At 43.5% G+C, this 20,178-nt stretch overlaps 2 protein-coding genes and 1 pseudogene across 2 annotated transcripts; all 3 read right to left on the reverse strand.

Annotated features, from left to right (window-relative positions):
* Positions 1–270: 270 nt before the first annotated feature.
* On the reverse strand, positions 271–1,646 carry LOC122829533 (transmembrane protein 238-like). The gene has a single exon (XM_044114154.1). The coding sequence runs from the start codon at positions 1,274–1,276 to the stop codon at positions 794–796; it is 483 nt and encodes a 160-aa protein (XP_043970089.1). The 5' UTR covers positions 1,277–1,646; the 3' UTR covers positions 271–793.
* A 765-nt stretch (positions 1,647–2,411) lies between these two features.
* On the reverse strand, positions 2,412–7,867 carry LOC122829333 (annotated as a pseudogene).
* Positions 7,868–9,216: 1,349 nt separating this feature from the next.
* Positions 9,217–19,980, reverse strand: LOC122829967 (eukaryotic peptide chain release factor GTP-binding subunit ERF3A-like). Its single transcript, XM_044114942.1, is given in 16 exon segments — positions 9,217–9,828; positions 10,177–10,345; positions 10,695–10,784; positions 11,452–11,625; positions 12,467–12,547; positions 13,330–13,423; positions 13,856–13,996; positions 14,090–14,156; positions 14,159–14,185; positions 14,188–14,234; positions 14,928–15,116; positions 15,208–15,285; positions 15,741–15,774; positions 15,859–16,128; positions 19,135–19,179; positions 19,425–19,980. Coding segments are annotated over 16 exon segments (2,043 nt in total). The 5' UTR covers positions 19,909–19,980; the 3' UTR covers positions 9,217–9,775.
* Between the last annotated feature and the right edge of the window lie 198 nt (positions 19,981–20,178).

Consider the following 20,178-nt stretch of genomic DNA (forward strand, 5'->3'; position numbering starts at 1 on the left):
AGAACATCTGTGCACAGAGATGTTCAATTCTTTACTTAAATTCTCAACTGGATGCACGTCTGGTGCTTCACGTCACCATAAAGGTTTTCAAAAACAATAGACTTATCGCTTTTAGAAAAAAGGCTGCTAAAGAATCTGAAAAGCTGGTAGTGGTTTTTAAGCCCCCGTTCTGGTCCCCACACTTAGCCACGCCCCCAGACCATGGAAGCCCCGCCCTCTTTTCCAGACATTGATCGCGGGGCTAAACACTCAGATGACAGTTCAGTTACACTTTAAATCCTTAATGGTTTAAACAACAAGATGGAAATGTGATATTTACACAACTTTTAATCTCACACAAAAATTATAAAAATGTTTTACGAGTTATTAAGGAAGTTCAATGTGGATCATCATTAATTTATATTTGGCATATATTACAGGCAATAATTTAGTATTTCTGCTGCAAATAGGGAACATTTGGAAAGCAAAAGGTTGCAGCAGCTGTTTAATAATAACTGTTTTCTGCTTCAGGTGTGTCAGTGTTTTGTTTCAACTTCCATGATAAATGAACAGATCATGCAGATAAAATTAAGCACTTCACTCATTTCAACTCCTCCGAAATCTGTAAATGAGCTACAGATGGTCGGCAGTAAAAACAGTCAGTAGTCTCTGAATGTGTCAGCAAACCGCTGTTGTTGTGTGCAAAGTTTACAGCTTATCATTCATCACCTCTGTGTTGACTAATGATGAGAGATGCATTAAAAATAACTGTGAATAAAGACAAAATAAAACTCCAGCTCCAGGTTCTGACTCTTCATATGGACAAAGTTTCTCTCACAAGTTGTTTTGATGAAGAGCCTTTAGAGCTGCCATATATGGTGGAGAGCCTTACATCCGTACCATAGTCTGAGGGCCCGGGGCCCCCGGAGGGCTCCTCTTCCAGAGGCCGAGCCTTTTTCCTGAAGGAGTTCCTGATCCTGTTGGAAACCCGCCTGACGGCCCGGCTGAGCCGCCTGTTCTGGGGCTTCATCAGGCCCACGTCGTCCTCCAGCTCCTCCGGCGGAACGTCGATGTTCCCCGAGTACCAGAAGATCCACCAGATCAGGCTGAGGAAGATGATGATGGCGCCGCCGTAGATGAAGACGTCGTGGATCACCAGGCCTCCGAACACCCCCACCATGATGACCAGGACGCCCAGAACGTCGTGGACCACCGCCAACCAGAAGGCACACTTACAGCGGCCAACTCCATCGTACGTCTCTTCCATGACCGGTGCGATCTGCATGGAGGTGGACATGATGGCAGAGGAGGTCCTCCAGACCAGAAGAAGAAGAAACCTGGTCCGACAGCAGCTGCAGGGCTGTGAGGTTAAATCCCTGTATGGAACAAGCTGCTGTTCAAAGTACAACGTTCACCAGTTGTTATCTGGAATCCAGTGGATCTGATGTTGCATCATCTCTGACAAACAAGCAGCAGATTAATTCCTGAGAATCGCCTCCCATCATCCTTCCCACTGAGAAACGTTTGGTCATTTCTATTTACTGTTGAGCTTTGAAGCAGTTTCTGATATTTCCGTTGCAAAAAAGTCACACAAACTCAGTGGTGGGCACAATCCGCTAACGGCTAATAGCGGAGCTAATTTGTAGGTTAGTGCTTTAGCTAACTTTGAAAACATTTCGGGCACTTATAGGTTTCCATAAGTTACTTTTTCCAGATTTATTCAACATCGGTGAAGATTGTTCCACTTCCTCTCCTAACTTTATTTAAACTAAGAAACGTACAGAAAAACTAAAACGGACACAAGAGAACAACATTAAACAGAACATCAAAGGAGATTATAGAACATGTAAATTATAATATCAAAATAAAATTGGTGCTGAAGCGTTGTAATCTTTTAAGGACAAATATAATTTGAATGAACTCAGCATTTAAACTTTTAAAGACTCTATTAATAGAAGATAACATTATCTAGAAATTAGGTTTTGCTGCTGAAATTTCCACTAAATGCTCTGTTGGTGTAGAGTTGATGTTAGAGGAATTATTTTTTATTCTGATTAATGTAGTTAAAGTTAGGAGGCATCACGTGGCATCAGTGCAGGAACTCTTTCCAGATCCTCTGCAGAACCAGGATGACAGAATAAGCTTCATGCGGCGCCCAGTTGAAGGCATTAAGCTCGTTGTGAGCTGTGCCACACAGGAAGGTTAATCCTAGAAGAAAAGCAGCTGGACTCTGTGATTGTGACCCAGCTCCGCCCAACTCCTCCTCTCAGACTCATGTCCTCCTCCAGTTCCAGGCTGAAGAACCTGAAGATGGACCCACAGAAGATGAAACAACAACCAGAATGTTGCATCCCACTGAGAGCAGAAGGAAGATCCTCTCCTCTCCGGTAGATCCTAAAAGCTGGAAGGAAAGATGGCCGACGCCGGAGGCCTCAACATTCGTCCTCCAGCCCCTGGCTGAGGCGTCTCCGCCGGCGCTTCTCCTTCAGGACGGGGATCCACACCAGGCCCACCGCCACGAACATCAGCCCTACGGACAGGCAGGCTGACGCCACAGGCCGGGACGCGCCGCTCACCCCGGCTGAGCGGAGCAGGAGCAGCAGCGCGCCCGCCGCGGACATCAGAGACCCCATCACCAAGGAGATGATGGGCTTGTGGAGGAAGGCCCAAGCTGGACCTGCTGAGCTCTGGTCTGAGCACAGGCTCTGATCCTCAGGCGACAGTCTGTCGGGTTCTTCCATGGCGTCCTGAGAAATCCTCTTTTCTGTCGGTCCGTTTGGACTGGTTCTGCTCCCATGGAGGAGAAACCGTCTGCCTCACCAGTAACCCGGGAACACAAGCCGGTAACTCCAGAAGGACCGAGGCAGCCGCAGACCGGAGGCAGGGCTTCAGAGAGCCGCCCGTCATCATCTGCTTTCATTCAGCATCAATCATCCACACATCAGCGCAGACGGCTTCACCAGCTGATCCCCGCTGGACAAAAGCTGCGTCACCCGATACAGGCGCAGCAAGAACAACCGTTTCCACGGCCACCGCAGCGCAGCGCAGCCGGTAACATAAGGCAGACAAGTTTCTATCCTCCATCAATCAGTCACTGACCAGGAGGCGGAGTCACACCTGGACATCAGGACCCATGACCGCAGTCACCCTAAAGGTCAACCAGCAGAGACCATCGTCACCCTAAAGGTCAACCAGCAGAGACCATCGTCACCCTAAAGGTCAACCAGCAGAGACCATCGTCACCCTAAAGGTCAACCAGCAGAGACCATCATGTTTTGTTCCACCCTGAAGGTCTGAACAGAGAACATTATAAATCGACTGGAAGACCCTCCATAGTCAGATCTTCCACTGGGAAACTGGGATTAACCTTTGATGAACTCCATCACGAATTAGGCGACTTTGTGATTCAATATGGCTCCTCGTCATAAAATAAAATCAACATTTATTTCATACAGAGAGTTGTTCCATCATGTAGACCTGAAAGCTGCATTGAACCAGTTAAAAACCGTTTGCTTCTGGAAAATAAAAGTTTTGATACAGTTTTAAGAGTTACCTCTCTGTGTCACATGTTGAAATCCTGATTTAACTGGACAACAAAATTGTTCACTCCTAAACAACCAGCAGAGACCATTTCATTAAAATATTCAGAGCTGGTTGCTAAAGGTCATAAATTAGTTCTGTAAGTTTCTCTTATTAAAGGTAACCTACTGTTTATTTGGCATTAATTGATAACCAAAAGGCAAAATTTAGTCAGTTGTGAACAATAACCACAGGATTTAGGAAGCTGCTGTATTTATCCAGACCAGGAAAGATGAAACGTTGAAGGTTTTCCAGCACGGGTTTAATAACTCTGATTTGGATACAAATCAATCAAACAGAATCGGATCCTGTGAACTCTCAGTCTGTGCAGGAGAATCATTTCAACCTCCAGGGACCTCCTTCCTTTCTAAAGGTCAACCAGCAGACCTTCCTGGTTGCTTTGATCGAAGCCTTGGTGACCTTTGACCCGTGGTGACCTTCTTTGTAAATCGACTGGAAGGTTTGGTCAGATCTTCTGCATCTGGTTTGTTTCTGGGATTCTGAAAGAAATGAAAATAAAATCGATAAGCGTGTGATTCAGACTGCAGCTGCTGCAGAGGAGGAGGAAACACCGACCTCAACATTTATTTGCATACACTGGGCGTTTCCATGTAGAACCAGCTGTGGGATCTCCTCTTCCTCCTCCCTCTGTTTCTTCTTCTTCTGTTCCTTTGTTGTTTCTTTTCATTTTCATCTGGGTTCTTCTTTGGTTTTGAATCCTTTTCTGGACAACAACATGCTGCTGGTTGGTTAGAAAATAAAACCTGTGATTTTTGAACATGGATTTATCTGACCTTGGATCTTTCAGGCTGGTTGCTCAGGTCGGACGTGTAGATGGGCAACTGAACTCTGACTCTTCAAGTGGATCAGCTTCATGATTGGTCCTTTCTGTCACAACGGAGACAAAAAAGTTTCAAGTTTCAAAACTTGTTCAATAAATTCTGCTAAAAAAACAAACAAAAATGTTTTCCAGAAGAAATTAATTACAACAAGTCAAAACAATTACACTGATTAAAACTGTTCAGTTTGAATCTAAGCACACAATATTTTAGTTAGGAGAATAAAATCAGTTCTACATTTTCTACATCATCTGTGCAGGAGAATTTAAAACTCAGGAGGATTTGAAATGTAGGAATGATCAAGTGTTCCAGAATGATCCTGATAAACCAGAATGTTGTTGTTTTGAGACCCATTTCCAGTAATTTAACGGTTTCTGCATGTTATAATAATACGCGTTCTCAAAGATCAATAAACTATAAAAACATTTTAACACCATTCTGATAATGGCGTAAAGCGACTTCAATAAACTTTAATTTTAAGAACTGGAAGAAATTTTAAACATCAAAAATAAAAACGCAAAAAACAAAAAATAAAAGGAAAATAAAGTCTAAGAAAATCTCCCTTCAAAAATATGAGATGAATTTTATGAACTGTTTCCATCTTTAAGGTTTTCTGTCCAAATTGTCACATTTCAGTTTCATTCTGGGTCATTTGGCTCAGACATGCCCCCTCTGGGCCGGAGGAGCAGTTCCCGCTGACCTTGACCTGTGATTTTTTGGCATGCGTTTTATCGTCGACCTTGGATCTTTGTCAAATCACCTGGTCGGACGTAGATGGCGTGACCCACATGAACTCTGACTGCAGGAAGGCCACAAGTTTACATACACCCAGAAACAGGAAGAGGCCACAAGTTTCAATAAATTCCCAGAAACAGGAAGAGGCCACAAAAATGTTTTCCATACACCCAGAAACAGGAAGAGTCACAAGTTTACATACACCCAGAAACAGGAAGAAGCCACAATATTTTACATACACCCAGAAACATCACCAGTCAGGTTTTAGCTCAGTTATTATTTCTATCAGCTAAACAGCAGAATTTGAAATGTTGTAACTTTCTGCAGAATATAAACATGATGTCACAGCCCTGTAAGCTTCTGATTGGTCCTTCACAGCGCCAGTGGATGACATCATGAATAAATCAGCAAAGATTTCTGGACACCATTATAATGGTCCTGAAGGCTCACATTTAATTATTATAAAACCTATATTCAGAACTGGAAGCAGCCACCAAACATCCCTATACCACAATGCACTGCTACTGGCTCAGAGGGAAGGAAGTCATTACTGAGAATAAACTGATTGTAGTCGAGTTTTGGTCTGAAATGTCTGGACAGAATCAGCATCGTTACATTAGGAGGGAAAACAAAAAACTGTCGTATGGTGGTGGCAGCATCATGCTGTGGGGCAAGAGGAAATCGTTATTCTGGCGCTGAAGTTAGAAACTGCAGATAAACTGAGCTGAACTTTAAACTCATTTTCTGTCGTTTAACAAACAGAAAAACTTTCATTAACTAAAGAGAAACCTTTAGTCTGATTTAATCTGGGATTTAATCTGGGATTTAATCTGGGATTTAATCTGGGATTTAATCTGGGATTCATCAGCTGACATTTGTGGGTTCTGACTGGATCGATCAGAACAGAACCAGTTTGGACCTGCAGATTAGAAACTGTTTATCAGAATAATCCTGATTAATTGATCGATGAAACCAATTTGATGATCAAATGATCATTAACTGGATTAAACAAACTGAAAAAGAACAACAAACAAAGAGCATCAATTCATCCAAAACAATTTGCATATAAAATAATCAAAGTATTTATTATTTATTAGAGGAATCCTTTTCAAGCATCAATGAAGGATTGAAGTTATTGAATTTTATTTTTTTTATTTCTTAGCAACCTTTCATGTATTTCTAATTCTGGATTGTTCAAATAATTGATTAATCCTTTCAGCTCTAAATGAATTAATCAACAGGATAATTGATGACCTTAAATAAAAGGTCAAAGGTGAGAAACAACAGACATCAGGAAACTCACTTCTTGGTCTTGTAGAAATGTTTCCCCAGGTGCGACGGCAGCAGGCGGCGGATCCGCTCATCGGACAGGAACATGTCGAAGTTTCCCAGCAGCCGCCGCTTCGCTTCATACGGCTTGTACTCCGTCTTCAGGGTTTTTAGCGGGATGATCTAAAGGAAGAAACATTCAGTTAGAAAACCTGGTGAGGGTGTACTTACTGTGGCCTGCAGCTCCTGAAGCACCTCTGAGACGTTGGTGACGCCCCGCTCCTCCAGCAGCTTCTTGTAGAACCTCTGGTTCTGCTCCGCCGTCATCCTGGGCTCGTCTTTGGTGAAGAGGCAAACCTCGTGGGTGTCGGGCCGCTGGCCGTGAGGCAGAGGACTGAGAACAGAGATCATGATTCAGCCTGACAGGGATGGAAAACTTTCGTGTCATTTAAACTTTTTTGGGGGTGAAATGATCGGACTTGAGCCGATCAGACTGACATGAAGACGTTGAATGCAGCCTTTGCTTTCCATACAAAAAACAAACCACAACACAACAGTGTCTACATTTTCAGTGATCGGCCAGAAAACTACAATCGCTGCAACCCTACATTAAATTACTTTGTTTGAAAACGTTGCACTTAAACTATAGAAGCAACATATTTCTTCCCATTTGTTTACATTAAAACTTCAAATGATCAATTTCATAAGACAGAATGTAGTCTGTAGCGATGGAGAGGAAACTACAGGAAAATTAGTCCCATCCCTTCCTGTTTTACGTCATTCCTAAACATTTTAATAGGGATTCACAGATATCCAATATTAATGTCGCTGTTACGATCGATAACCGATATATCTGCCCTCTAAACACCGAGGATCGACGTCCAGACCCCTGACATCGATTCTGACCGACCAAACAAACTGCAGATGAACAATTTACTCCCCGTTAGCAAACCTCCCACCACCAGGACTCACATGCGGATGGTCTGCGTCTGTCTGGGGATCTTCCACAGGGTGAAGAGCAGGCTGATCGGCTGGCTGTCATCCAGCAGCAGAGCATCTCCGCTGGACTTTGATTTCAGGAAAGCCTGCAGGGCCTGGACGGCCTTCTTCACCTGGGAGGCGAAGGCGAGTTTAGTTGAAGCCGGCAGTAAACAACTAGAGGTGGCGGATAGACGGCGAGGTACCCGGCTAACTAGCATCCAGCTAGCCGAACCCCGCAGAGGAAGATCGAAGCTACAGACGGTTCCGTCCAGAACCCGACCGGCGGCCCAGAAGTTGCCCCTCGGGTTCTAGTAGAACCGTTAAGTAACCAGAGATAAACCCTTACCTGAGCCCGGTCCAACGGTACTTCTTTGTTCTCTGCCATGTCGCCTGCTTCACGTGTGCCGAGGCTGCGCATGCGCACTGAGGAGGCAGTCAGGTCTACGTCACGGTATACAAAGTGGAACTTTATCGGTACGAAAGCGCATGACAAAACACTAATCCAACCGCCTGTTCAGTAACGAGTAATCTAACGCGTTACTATTCACATTCCAGTAATCAACTTAAAGTTACTCTGCGTTGCTAATTTTATAATTTTATTTTCTCAGGTATGGAGGACAGATCCTGTCATAACTGGAATAAATAAATGACTTGATAAAATTTTTCATGTGCCAACTGTTTCATTCAACAAATAAACAGATCTTATTTGATTATACAATGTAACAAATTAATATCTGCTCATTAGAAGAGAAAATAAATCAATGTAGAATTAAAAGTGACATTACAGAAAACTTAAATTCTGAATATAAAAAATAAAAGGACAGTAAGCAAATAAAATTAAATACAATATGAAAATATAGAGAAAATGAAATAAAGTTAAAACTATAAGACTTGAAATAAAATGGAAAACAGTTGTGTAAATTAATACAGTTGAAAATAAACTAATTTATGTTACACTGTATAATGAAATAAGTGGGAAAGGTTGTATTTTTCTATTTGTTGGATGCAATATTTGGTACGTTAAATACTTTATCAATCCGTTTATGTATTCCTGCTTATTGCCAATTATATCAGCAACATGTCAGGTTCCCGTTGTCAGATTAAATTCCCGTTGTCACCTATTTACAGTCCAGGTTGGTTGTTCGCTTTGTGCGCACGCCCTCTAGTGGAGGATGGAGACACTACCAATCAATCCCAGAACAGGGTTACTAGCTGATGGCTGATGTTCAGATCGCAAATTCTTTGAATAAAATGAGAAACAATGAAACCTGAAAAATAACTATTTTCTTACTGTATTCACACTGTTTTTAGTCTTATGAACACTAATATGAACTCATATTTAATAGAAACATTATGTGTTTTCAATGGTGCCATTTATAGCATAATCAAGTAATTATGGTACCTTTAGTTGCTATAAATGCTAAATATACTTCAAATATAACTCAAAAGAAATTTAACTTCCTGATTTAATGAATTGAAATTGGGCCTCTGCCTCTTTAAGAAACCCTGCTCTTTCTGAAGCTCCGCCTCCAGGAAGTCGTCCCAAAATGGCTCCTCTATTAACCCTTTAATATTTCTACCAGCGCTGCTCTGAGCAGCAGCTCCTATAATGAGCTCAGCTGATGTTTGCTAATTGCCGCTGGCTAGTCTGAAGGAGCGGAGAGGGGGAGGAGCTGCACCTCGAGGCGGGCTAGGTCCATCCAGACAGCTGGATGGTTGCCATGGAGACTAAAGGATTTCTCAATCGCTCCAGGTTTGTTTTTGAGGGAAAAACTTCTGAAACGTTGATTTTATGCAACACGGTTTCAGTGAGTAAATAACAAACAGGCTGTGGTTTCAGGTTGACCGTTTATTTTCAGACTGGATTAATGTAACAGCTCTGTGCGCCGGTTTATGTGAGCATGTTTCCATCCTGGGATCAGCAGCAGAACTGTGTGAGCCCGGTCCAAACTAAAGATCTGGTGCAACTTTCCCTAAAATCAGATCGACTCCTGAAACCGCGCCGAGTGGAACACCGAGCTAACTCTGGTGCTTCTGCAGGAACTGGACATCCCACCTCCATCCTAAAAGCAAACATGGCGTCCAGCCAACATCGTAACCATGGTGACGGGGTGGGGGCGTGTAGCTACATTAGTGGCATAGCTGAGCTCTCAATATGAGAAAGCTGACACTCTGGACTTGGGCTCTCATTCTATAATGTTCATAAAAAACTGATTCAGTCTCGTTTGCCTTTTCTTCACGCGACATGATTCCACTCCTCCTCCTCTTCCTCCTCTTCCTCCTCCTCTTCAGTAACGTTGTGTTTTAAACAGAGAGAGTGGCTGTTGGGTCTGGCGCCGTTTCTCCGCCCGGTAACAGGTGGAGGAACTCCATGCATGCCGGCGCCGCCGCGTTTAGTCCTTCTCTGGAACCAGCTTCAGCACTTTGCCGATGGCGATCGTTTTCCCTGCAGAGCAGAACCACGGAGGTCAAAGGTCACAAACCTTCACTTGATGGCAGGAATGACCACAACACAGCATTACTTGTATTTTTTTCCTTCTTCTCTTTCCTCCATTTTTACCTCTATTTTTCATTTTGTCTTTGACTTTTTTCTCCATTTCTTCATCTAAATTATTAGTGTTATTAATTACTGTAATAATTAATAATTAATAATTATTACAGGCGGGAAACATTTCTGCCTTTAGTTGAAGTTTTATCTAAACCTGAAAGTTCCCATTTCCAGCCTGCAGGTCATGAATCCGGCTTCACATGAAGGGACCTGAAAACGGCCTCAAAATGGCCGACGGCGTCTCACCTTCGTCTCTCAGAGTGAAGCGTCCCATCTGGGGGAAGTCCTTGAAGGTTTCTAAGCAGATGACGCCGGCGGCCCGCAGCCGGGCGATGCACACCTGGTCCTGCTTCACGAAGCGCGGCCGCATCTTGCTCTTCTCGCCAGACTTCTTATCCACCAGGCAGATCAGAGCCTGGAGTCACCAGTTCAGGATCAAACCAGGTTCAAATTTAGTCTTAAAACCAAAAACTTGACTGATCAATAAAATCCATTTATTGCCAAGATATGGTGACATAAAAGTATCAAAGATGAGCTTCTATCTGTGTTTGAAACTAATTAGGTGTTTTTTTATCAGATCTGAACAGTTTTCTACTGAAACTCTGAAAGGATTTTTGCGGCGACAGAAAACCCGTCCAATGAGGAAGCGTCTTGCTGTGGGGTTTCCTGTCGCTGAGTGAAAGGAGCCAATCAGGAGCCAATCAGGAGCCAAACAGGAGCCAATCAGGAGCCAATCAGGAGCCAATCAGGACGCGGCGACTCACCGTGATCTGCACCTCTTCGATGCAGGTGTGGATGTGCAGCACGGCGTTGTAACCGGGACAGATGATGGACTTGTGCTCAATGATGACGATCTGTGGGAACATTCACACATTCAGCACGCTATACTGCAGCTGGTTCCCATGACAACCGCTAAGACCGCCGCAGCTCCAAATCCACCCAACGATCAACGATCAGAAAGGGAAATAAAATGTTGATTTGATTATTTATAAACAAACTGACTTTTTTTTTTACATCTTTTCATTTATTTCTAATTTTGTAGAAAAACACTGAAGTGGTTTAATGAAAAATTTGCAGAATTTTGAGTGCATCCAATCATCAAAATAAATCAATCAGAATTATTGATTAATCAATGGAAATATTGATTGCTGAAATATAATAACAGGATGCAGAGAGAAATTTTTATTACGTTTTACGCAATAAAATGCTGATTTTCTTATTTTAAAATGGAATTTAATTACTTTGATTTTTATGAATGTTTTTTACAGAATCGGATCAAATAAAAACCTGCAGAATTTCTGCCAAACATAAATCTACAAAATATTCAGAAAAACTAAAAACTTCATGTGATTTGTTACTTTTGACAATAAATTCAGGAGAATCTTTAAAACCTTTTTCCACGTTGTTGGAAAGTTTGTAACATAAAGTGAAAAACTGAAATGATTTTTTCTCCTCTCTTCATTCAGGTCTTTTGACTGGTTCTGACCGGTTCTGACCGGTTCTGACCGGTTCTGGCCTCACCTGAGCGTCGAAGGTGCGGCCCGAGTGGCACAGGTTGTCTGGGCTGCAGAGGATGAAGCCGGGCAGAATCTCTTCTTCTTCTATCCCTTTGAGCCGCAGCTTCAGGTTCTCCCCCGGCCCGGCGTCGTCCGTCTCCACGTCGTCGCTCAGCAGGCTCAGAACCTCCACCGTGTGCTGCAACAACAACCAGGCTGCTGCTGAGTCCGGCTCGGCCCGGATGGCACCAGGAAAAAATCATCTGGATTTAAAGGGTTTCAACCACAAAGGTCAGGATTCTGTTCCCAGTTCCGGGTCTGGCCTCCTGTTGCTTGAATTTCAGTGGATCAGAACCAGAACCAGCAGTAGAGACTTCAGTCTGGACCTGCAGCAGCCCGGTTCTGGATCCCTCTGGATCTAGACTAACTCAACCTCTTCAATGAATTTTGACTGAAAATCTTTTCAGGTTTTCCTGCCACACTTTTTCCTTCCACTCAACATTCCATGAATATTCTAAATTTTAAAGTAAAGTTTAAAAGTAAAATCTCATATTTTTCATACCAGATGCAATTTGATCTTTTTTTTTCTTTTCTCATTCCTTCTCAGAATTATTGATTAATCAATGGAAAAATTGATTGCTGAAATATTCCTTAGATCCAGATAATAACAGGATGCAGAGATAAAAAATTAAATTTTTTAAAAATTATTACAACAATTTCTGTTTAATTCTGATGAAATAGTCGGAATATTAGCAAATAAAGTCACTATTTTACCAGACAAACATTTTGACATTAATAATGGTAACAATCTGATGAAATATTTCCTTTTCTGTAAAACACCCTAACAATCCTCACTGGAATTTGTTATTATTGGCGTTCTGATAAAATTACAACTTTTATCTCATAATTAATAAACAAGATGGCCGCCCTGGGCGCGCTGACATCACTCAGACAAACTGGTTTCGTCAGTCCATCCTGACGCCATCCTGCTTTTCCGAGGCGTTTGGTGGCTTCAGGAGGTTGAGGTCAGTTTTCCTCACCCTGTTGGGCATCATGACCAGCTGCTGAGCTTTACTGATGGAGCCGGACTCCAGCTTCCCCAGGATCACCGTCCCCATGTCCTGGAAGACACACAGAGAGAAACTCAATGAACACATCAACCGACGCAGCCAGTGGTCTCTGCAGGGACGAACAGAACCGAAGCCCAGACTGATGATTCTGGACGGTGAATCATCCCAGAGGTTTTCCTGATTAACCATCATATTTCTGTTCTGAGAACAATAATAATGCAGGAACAAATTCTCAAATAAACTTTAGATTCTAATGAACATTTAACTGTGGAACTGGAAGACATTTTAAATATCGGAAATAAATTAACAAAACAACAAAATCAATTTTGAGTCTCTAAACAAAAAAATCCTTAAAAAAAATTATTTGAGACAAAAAATCCAGACAGAAACTTTTATCATTCAGTTTTCAGTAGAAAGAGAAAAACGATAAATCATGCAAATGGAAATGATTGATTTTCATTTATTATGTGATTTATTGATTTATTGTTAATTGTGACAGTAAAGTCTGAATAATTTCTCTAATTATTCCTGATTTAGAGACTCATTTACGTTTAAAATCAGCAGACATATTTGTTCCTCCTCGGCTCACAGCTTGTCTCCAAGTACAAGTCCAGCAGCTCCCAGTTTACTGAACTCTAATCCCATTAACTCCAGTTCAGGCTGATCACAATGCAGCTGCAGAAACCAAAGCTGCACAGATGAACCCAGAGTGTTTCTGAACGTCTTTCAGGACAGAAAACAAGACAGGACAGGCCGTGTGTGTGTGTGTGTGTGTGTGTGTGTGTGTGTGTGTGTGTGTGTGTGATGGTCTCCAGACCCCAGAGCGTCCGCACCTTGTACTTGTCCACTATCGGTAGTCTGACGGGGCCGTCGGTGGATCTGTTGAAGTTTGGCAAACTGTCCAGGTGGGAGATGAAGGGCAGACCCCTGAAACAAAACAAAATGGCTGCCATTAATCTGCATCACTGCTTTACGATCCGTTACATTTGATTTCATTAACTCTTAATTAGTTTTGTTCACATTCAAAGCTTCATCAACAAACAATCATTTAGAGTTTTCTACAGAAACTATAAACTGAACAACCGAGGCCAAAATATTAGAATTTATAAAATGGATGGTTGGATGGTTTAATGGTTGGATGGTTGGATGGATGGTTGGATGTACGGTTGGATAACAATGGGCCTTTAGTCCAACCAGTCAGGCGCTCGCCGGCCCTTTAATGGAGAGCTGACCTGCATTTTAACCGCTTCTTGTTTGACTCTAATGCTAGCTGAGGTCACTTCCTGTCTCTGCCATGGCTACCCTCTGTTGCCATGGTTACCCGGTGCTTCGTTCCAAGAGTTAGTACTTCAGAATTACGTGTACCAGGGACACTCGGGCACTGGGTCTTTGAGGTTGGCACCTGTGAGTCCAGAACAAGGCATGAAGTGGATGTCCTTCTTTGGGTTGAAGCCCACCTTCTTTAAAAATGGCACCAGCTTCTCTTTGCACTCCTCATACCTGCAGGAAGTCAACACAGGACAACCTGGGTAGCTATGGTGACGGCAACCTGTCTGTGTGTGTAAAATTATCCAGGTGTTCAACAGCCTTCACCTTTCTAGGCTCCAGTTCACGGTGGGGTCATCCATCTTGTTGACCAGAACGATCAGATGTTTGACTCGGCTGTTTTAGCCAGCATGGCGTGCTCAGCGTCTGGCCGCCCTTCTCAAAGCCCGTCTCAAACTCGCCTTTTCTGGCGAAATGACCTGAAACAAGGCGGATAATCGAGGTGAGACAATCAGAAGAGTTAATTACCGTCAGGCAGCGGCGGGATCACCACCGCCAACAGTGGAGCAAACTTTTCATTCAGCTCCACCTGGACAGTTAGCAAAAAAGCTAAAAGTTAACTTTTTTACTAACTTTGAAAACGTTTACTTAGATTCCCCAAACTTAGCAATAAAACTGAAACCATGAGTGGAAAGTTTGTTCCTGAAGCTGGAAGTGTGCAGGTAGACGTGTAATGACAAACCTGATCCTGCTGGGGGCGATATACCATGTTGTAGCACATTGCATCATTAATACATGGTGGGTCTAAAAATGGTTCAATTTAGCGCTTTAATATTAGCTTTGGCTATCTACCACGTTGCTAAAGCATTCTAGCATTTGTTAGCATTAGCATAACAACACACCCAAGTCCTTGCATAAGTCTTCACACTCCGTCCAACTAGAAACTTCGGGTGGATTTCAAGACCAATTAACTCAGAGTACAATTATTTACCCCCAGAAATCTGAAAAGTGTGGCATACATTTCTATTTAGACCTCTTTTACTTTGGTACCCTAAATAATGTCCAGTGTAGCAGCCTTTGAGCGTCCGTCACTGACGACTAGAGCCCAGCTGTGTGTAAAGAACTAACTGCTCCATTCAAAATGTTTTGAGCAGAACTTGAGTTTCTCCTCACCAGAACCGCCAGGTCGGCCTGCGACGCGCCGCCGATCATGTTGGGGACGAAGCTCTTGTGTCCCGGCGCGTCCAGGATGGTGAAATGTTTCTTCTCCGTCTCAAAGTAAGCCCTCCCCACCTCCACCGTCTTGCCCTTGTCTCTCTCCTCCTGGTTGGTGTCCAGAGCCCACGACAGATACCTGCAACACCCAACCATTACCCCGACTTACTGCTGAGACCCAGAAGGTCTGGATGTGACCAGAACCAGAACCCGGAGAGCGCCTGGCTCACCACGTCTCCCTGTTCTTCTCCTTCGCCTCTCGTTCGTATTTCTCCAGTGTTCGCTTGTCCACCATCCCAGTGAGGTACCTGAAGACACACAGCACAAAGGTTTTGGAAAAAAGTAATTTAGATAATTAGAAATATGAGTTAAATGAAAGTTTTGGTATTTTAAGGAAACTTTTTATGTTTATTCAGATAAGCCTAACTAGTCAACACGTTGAGTTGGAACGGAGGAAGATCAGCTGCTTCTTTCCCTCCCCAACATGGAGGCTCAGTGCCGTTCAACCTCCATCTTTGCTTTAACAAGATCAACTTTGTCTTCCGTTCATTAACTTTAAATTTTAAAAGTAGTTCAACCTCTCTGAGTCTCCTGGCGCCATGTTTAATTCCTAACAGGAAGTGGTTTGTGTTTGGCTGACAGGTTTTAGCTTAGCGCTGCACTGCCCCCTGTGGGTGTGGCATGCAAGGCTCAGTGGTGTAATTTATCTGGTTGGTCTGGATGAACACCGTTATTCAACCCATCAGGTGTTAAGAAAACTCACATGATCTGCCCTCCGATGGTGGATTTACCAGCATCTGAAACGGACAAAACAAACGTTAAACATCTTTAATGTGAATAAAACTGAAGAAGAAGAAGAAGCAGAGAGGAAGCGTACGCACCGACGTGACCGATGAAGACGACGTTCACATGTTCCTTCTTGGGAGCATCAGGCAGCGGCGGGGCCACCTTAGGGAGGGGGATTTCCTCCTCTTCCTCCTCCATCATCTCCTCATCCTCTCTCCCCGTGGCGCCGCCTTCTTCGCCGCCTCCCTCCGTTCCCAGCTCCTCCTGTCCGCCGCCTCCCTCGCCTCCCCCGGGCTCCTCCTTCTGCTCCCACGTTTCCTCCTCCGCCGCCATGTCAGCCTCTGTGTTTCCGTTCTCCACTGGCGCTGGAAACACACACAGACGACTCCTGAAACCACGGCCCCTAGTTTCCGTCAAAACACGGACAGAACCGCAGAACTTAGAAAACAAAATGGAATCCACAACGAAACGCAAATTAACAGAAGGGCAGACAGTCGTTTCTGAAGGATTTTGGTCACTGCAGCTCCCGTACCTGGTGAGGCGGGACCCGGCTGTACTATTCACCATAAAGCTGCACAAACTGAAATCACAAGAATAAATTTGCTTACTGGAAACGCACCAATTTTAAAAAAAAGATAAATTAAGTTAATTTAGTTAAGAGGTTTTCAGCTCTATCAAAACTTCTGCAGTTTGCTAAACTTCAATATGATCAATTTTCTCCCACGAGTGACAACAGGATGTTACTACTGGTAGAAATGATGAAGACGACAGGAAGTGTTGGGAGGATGATGTCACAGCTTGTTTTTTTGTTAAGGTTTTATTGGCTCTAGTGGCCTTTATTTGATAGTTAATTGACAGGAAAGTTGGTAAGGAGAGAAGGGGGAAGACATGCGGCAAAGGTCGCCAGGCCGGGAATCGAACCTGCGGCGGCCGCGTTGAGGACTAAGGCCTCCTTATGTGGGTTGTGCTGAACCCCTGCACCACCACAGCACATCCCATGTCATGGTTTGTTTTTAATGAACAAACTTATTCTCATGATTTTAATTGCTTTTCTTATTTAAAGGGACAGTACTGTGTGTTTCCCACAACACTGGTCCACGTTTCCTCTTCTGCCGCCATGTTTGCTGTAGCATAGCGGCGAACATGGTAACTTTTTTATATATAACATTAGTTGGGATTTATTAAGACAGTAAGTCAAAACTCAAGTCAAGGTTTTTTTTTACGATACATGATAGATGAAATGCTCATCCCTGCTGCAGAAATCCATCCATCCATCCATTGTCTATACACCCTTCGTCCCTAATGGGGTCAGGAGGGTTGCTGGTGCCCATCCCCAGCTGCGTTCCGGGCGAGAGGCGGGTTCACCCTGGACAGGTCGCCAGTCTGTCGCAGTGCTGCAGAAATCTAACAAATAATCCTTCTGAAGCTCTTCCTCCTTCTCCAAATATGGTCACTTCTTTCCTTTACAGGAAGGAAGTGATCCTCTTAAACAAATTGTTTAAGCATCACGTTTTTCAGCCACATAGAGCCATTTTGTAGCATAATAAAGTTACTGCTACCATCAGCTGTTATAAAAATGGTACACATCTCAAATATGATAACAAAATTTACTTCCTAATTTAGCGTCTTGAAATTGGGCCTCTGTCTCTTTAAGAAGCTCACGTTCTACCTGAAGCTCCACCTCCAAGAAGTCATCCCAACATGGCTCCTCTATTAACCCTTTAACGTTTCTACCAGAGCAGCACTTATTATGAGCTCAGATGTTTGCTAATTGCTGCTGGCTAGTCTGAAGGAGCTGAGTGTGGGAGGAGCTGCGCTTCATGTGGCATTCATTTTCCTTTGCTTAATAAAATTCTTATGAGGGTTAATTTTCAACAGGATTTGACATAAAGCTAATTTTGTAAGTTGTTTATATTTTGCTTCTGAAATAAACTGCAGGGGATTTTTGTGTTCAAAGAAAACTTGAGACAACATTTTAATAAAATCAATTCAAATTAAGTTTCAGTTTGCAAATCTACAGATCCCACTCCAACTGCTAACTCTATCTGATTTTATTGCAACTTCATGCCTCAAACCTCCTTTAGATTCTAAACACAAAAATTGGCTGCAGTTTATTTCAGAGGCAATAATTTAGCATCCAAAAGAAAAACAACCTGTAAAATTCCCTTTGTTTGTCAAATCCTGTGTTGTAAACCTTTATCAGAATTTTTATTAAGCTAAAAATGAGGTGAACATAAATGCATGCTACATGTTTGTATTTGTAAAATTATTCAAAACCCAGTCAATAATTTCACTTCCATGTCTCAATTATGCATCATTTGATGTCCATCATAAAGAATCTAGTAAAACACATCGAACAAGCAGCCAAGTCTTTCATGAAGACAGGAAGAAAAGAACATTTTGCCAAACACGCCTCTCATTTCTGCAACTCAGACGGTCAGACCGTCACTGCAACTGTTCAGTACGTTTCCTTCTCAGCCTCCACAAACTGCAAGTGAGCAACTCAGAAATCCAGCCAGCTCTGGATTTCAAAGACAAACTCATCCTGCATCAGAACACGCAAGTCTGGAATAATGTCCCTCTGTCATGGTTTACTAACAAAATGCAGACAGGAAGCGGAAAATGAAATTAAACAGGACAAAATGGAGATGGACTGAAACCGGCATGGAGGATAAAATCAATCTGGAAAGGAAGAAAAGAAACTGGCTTTTAAACTACAGGGAGGGTGATTCAGTGACACGAGGGACGGTGACAGGAACAAAAAAACAAGGACCCAACTGGATCTAAAACACAGGAACCAGAACTAACTGGTACAAACTGCTTTTAGTGACAAAAAATCATATGTTTGGCAAAAGAAACTTAAACTACAGGGAGGTTGAATGAGGACATGAGGAAAGGTGACAAACAGGGAACTAGAAAGTGAGCAGAGGGAAAAACTAACTGGATGGATGGCTATTGGTGAGAAAAATAACAGGTTAGACCAATAAAAAGGGCAGATTTATCTGCTGATGTGACATTACTACAACTGAAAGTAAACCTGTTTCTAACTGATCACCCCATGAAGGACAGAATCAGCAGTTCCTACAGCATTCCTCTGCAGGAACACAACCGGCCCCAGGGCCAGCAGCATGGCGCCCATCACACCAAGTGTCAATGGGATGTCTATTTTGAGCCGGGCAGAGCAAGGTTGCATCATTTTCTCTGCGTAGCCCCCATGCACAGGGACCGTCCAGGGCCAGAAACCCAAATAAGGTGCAGCCACCAACTCAAGCGGAGATCTAAAACCGGGTGTGAAAGCGTGAAATGAGCCCCACTTCCACGCCAAACCGTGACAGATTGGAAGCAGAACATGTGGAGTCCAGGGTGCGTACCGGCTGTGTCCGCCACCTCCATGCTAGCAGCTGGCTCCGGAGAACCTGAGGGGACACACAGCACAGCAAGCACAACTTTCAGAAATATCCACAACAACATCCTGGCCGCATCTTAGGTATAAATATGAGCGTAAATGTGTTATAGCATCGCTGTTCCACTAACACAGCCCCAAAGTGACGGGCCGACGTGTTGATCAGCGGCTGAAACGTGATTAACTGAAGCAGAAAAGCTAAGTTAGCATCAGAGCTAGCAGCCTGGGCTAACCTCCAGCTGACTGGCTTTCACCCACCGTCTGCAGCCGGGATTCCGGCGCTGCTGCCCTGAAGGAAGCTCGGCACAAACACCGGGGCGTTCACGTTGGGGACGAACGGCTTGGCGTTCACATTGAGTGCGGCGAAGGCGGCTGGGAGCTCCGCCGAGGGAGCCGGGGCCTCGGCATATTCCTCCTGCTCCCATGAATCCGGGGCTGTGTCTCTCGAGTCCATAGATTCTTCTTCTTCTGGAGTTGAACAACTTGTGGGCCGCCCTCCGAGTCGAGGTGGGCCGGTTCTGCGGTTCTGTTCAGACGCAATGAGTTGCTGCTTCGGTTCAGACTCGGAGGAACTCGCTTGATGAAGTTCCCATAGTGTTTCAGTCTGGCTTTCACCAGCATATGGATCCGTGAGTAGCTGTGCGCTGGGAGCGAGCTGCGAGTCCCGCTGGCGCCGCGAGGGGGCGGCATAGCGCCGCCACTGAAACCAACGTGTTTTTCTAACAGGCGGACAGAAAAACATTAGTAACGTTTTTTCAACAGAGTGGAGTAGTGACTGGTTACATTTACACAATTATTTATTTGAATAACTTTGTTTAACACTACCCGCACCTTGGACACCTCTGCCATAAATATTAGATTCATTTAGCATAAATGCTGCTTCTAACCTGATTTTCAACAGCAGTGAGTTCTGAGGTGGAAACTTTATTACCAGATAATATCATGTTTCACTCCAAAGTTTGAATAAAGTTACAAAAAATGTTCTAACCAACTTTTTGGCTTTTAGCAAATT

The sequence above is a fragment of the Gambusia affinis genome, linkage group LG04, assembly GCF_019740435.1.
Source record: "Gambusia affinis linkage group LG04, SWU_Gaff_1.0, whole genome shotgun sequence".
NCBI lineage: Eukaryota > Metazoa > Chordata > Actinopteri > Cyprinodontiformes > Poeciliidae > Gambusia > Gambusia affinis.

Coding starts and splice junctions, on each gene's coding strand:
- LOC122829533 (XM_044114154.1), bottom strand. CDS start 1,276: ATGTCCACCTCCATGCAGATCGCACCGGTCATGGAAGAGACGTACGAT.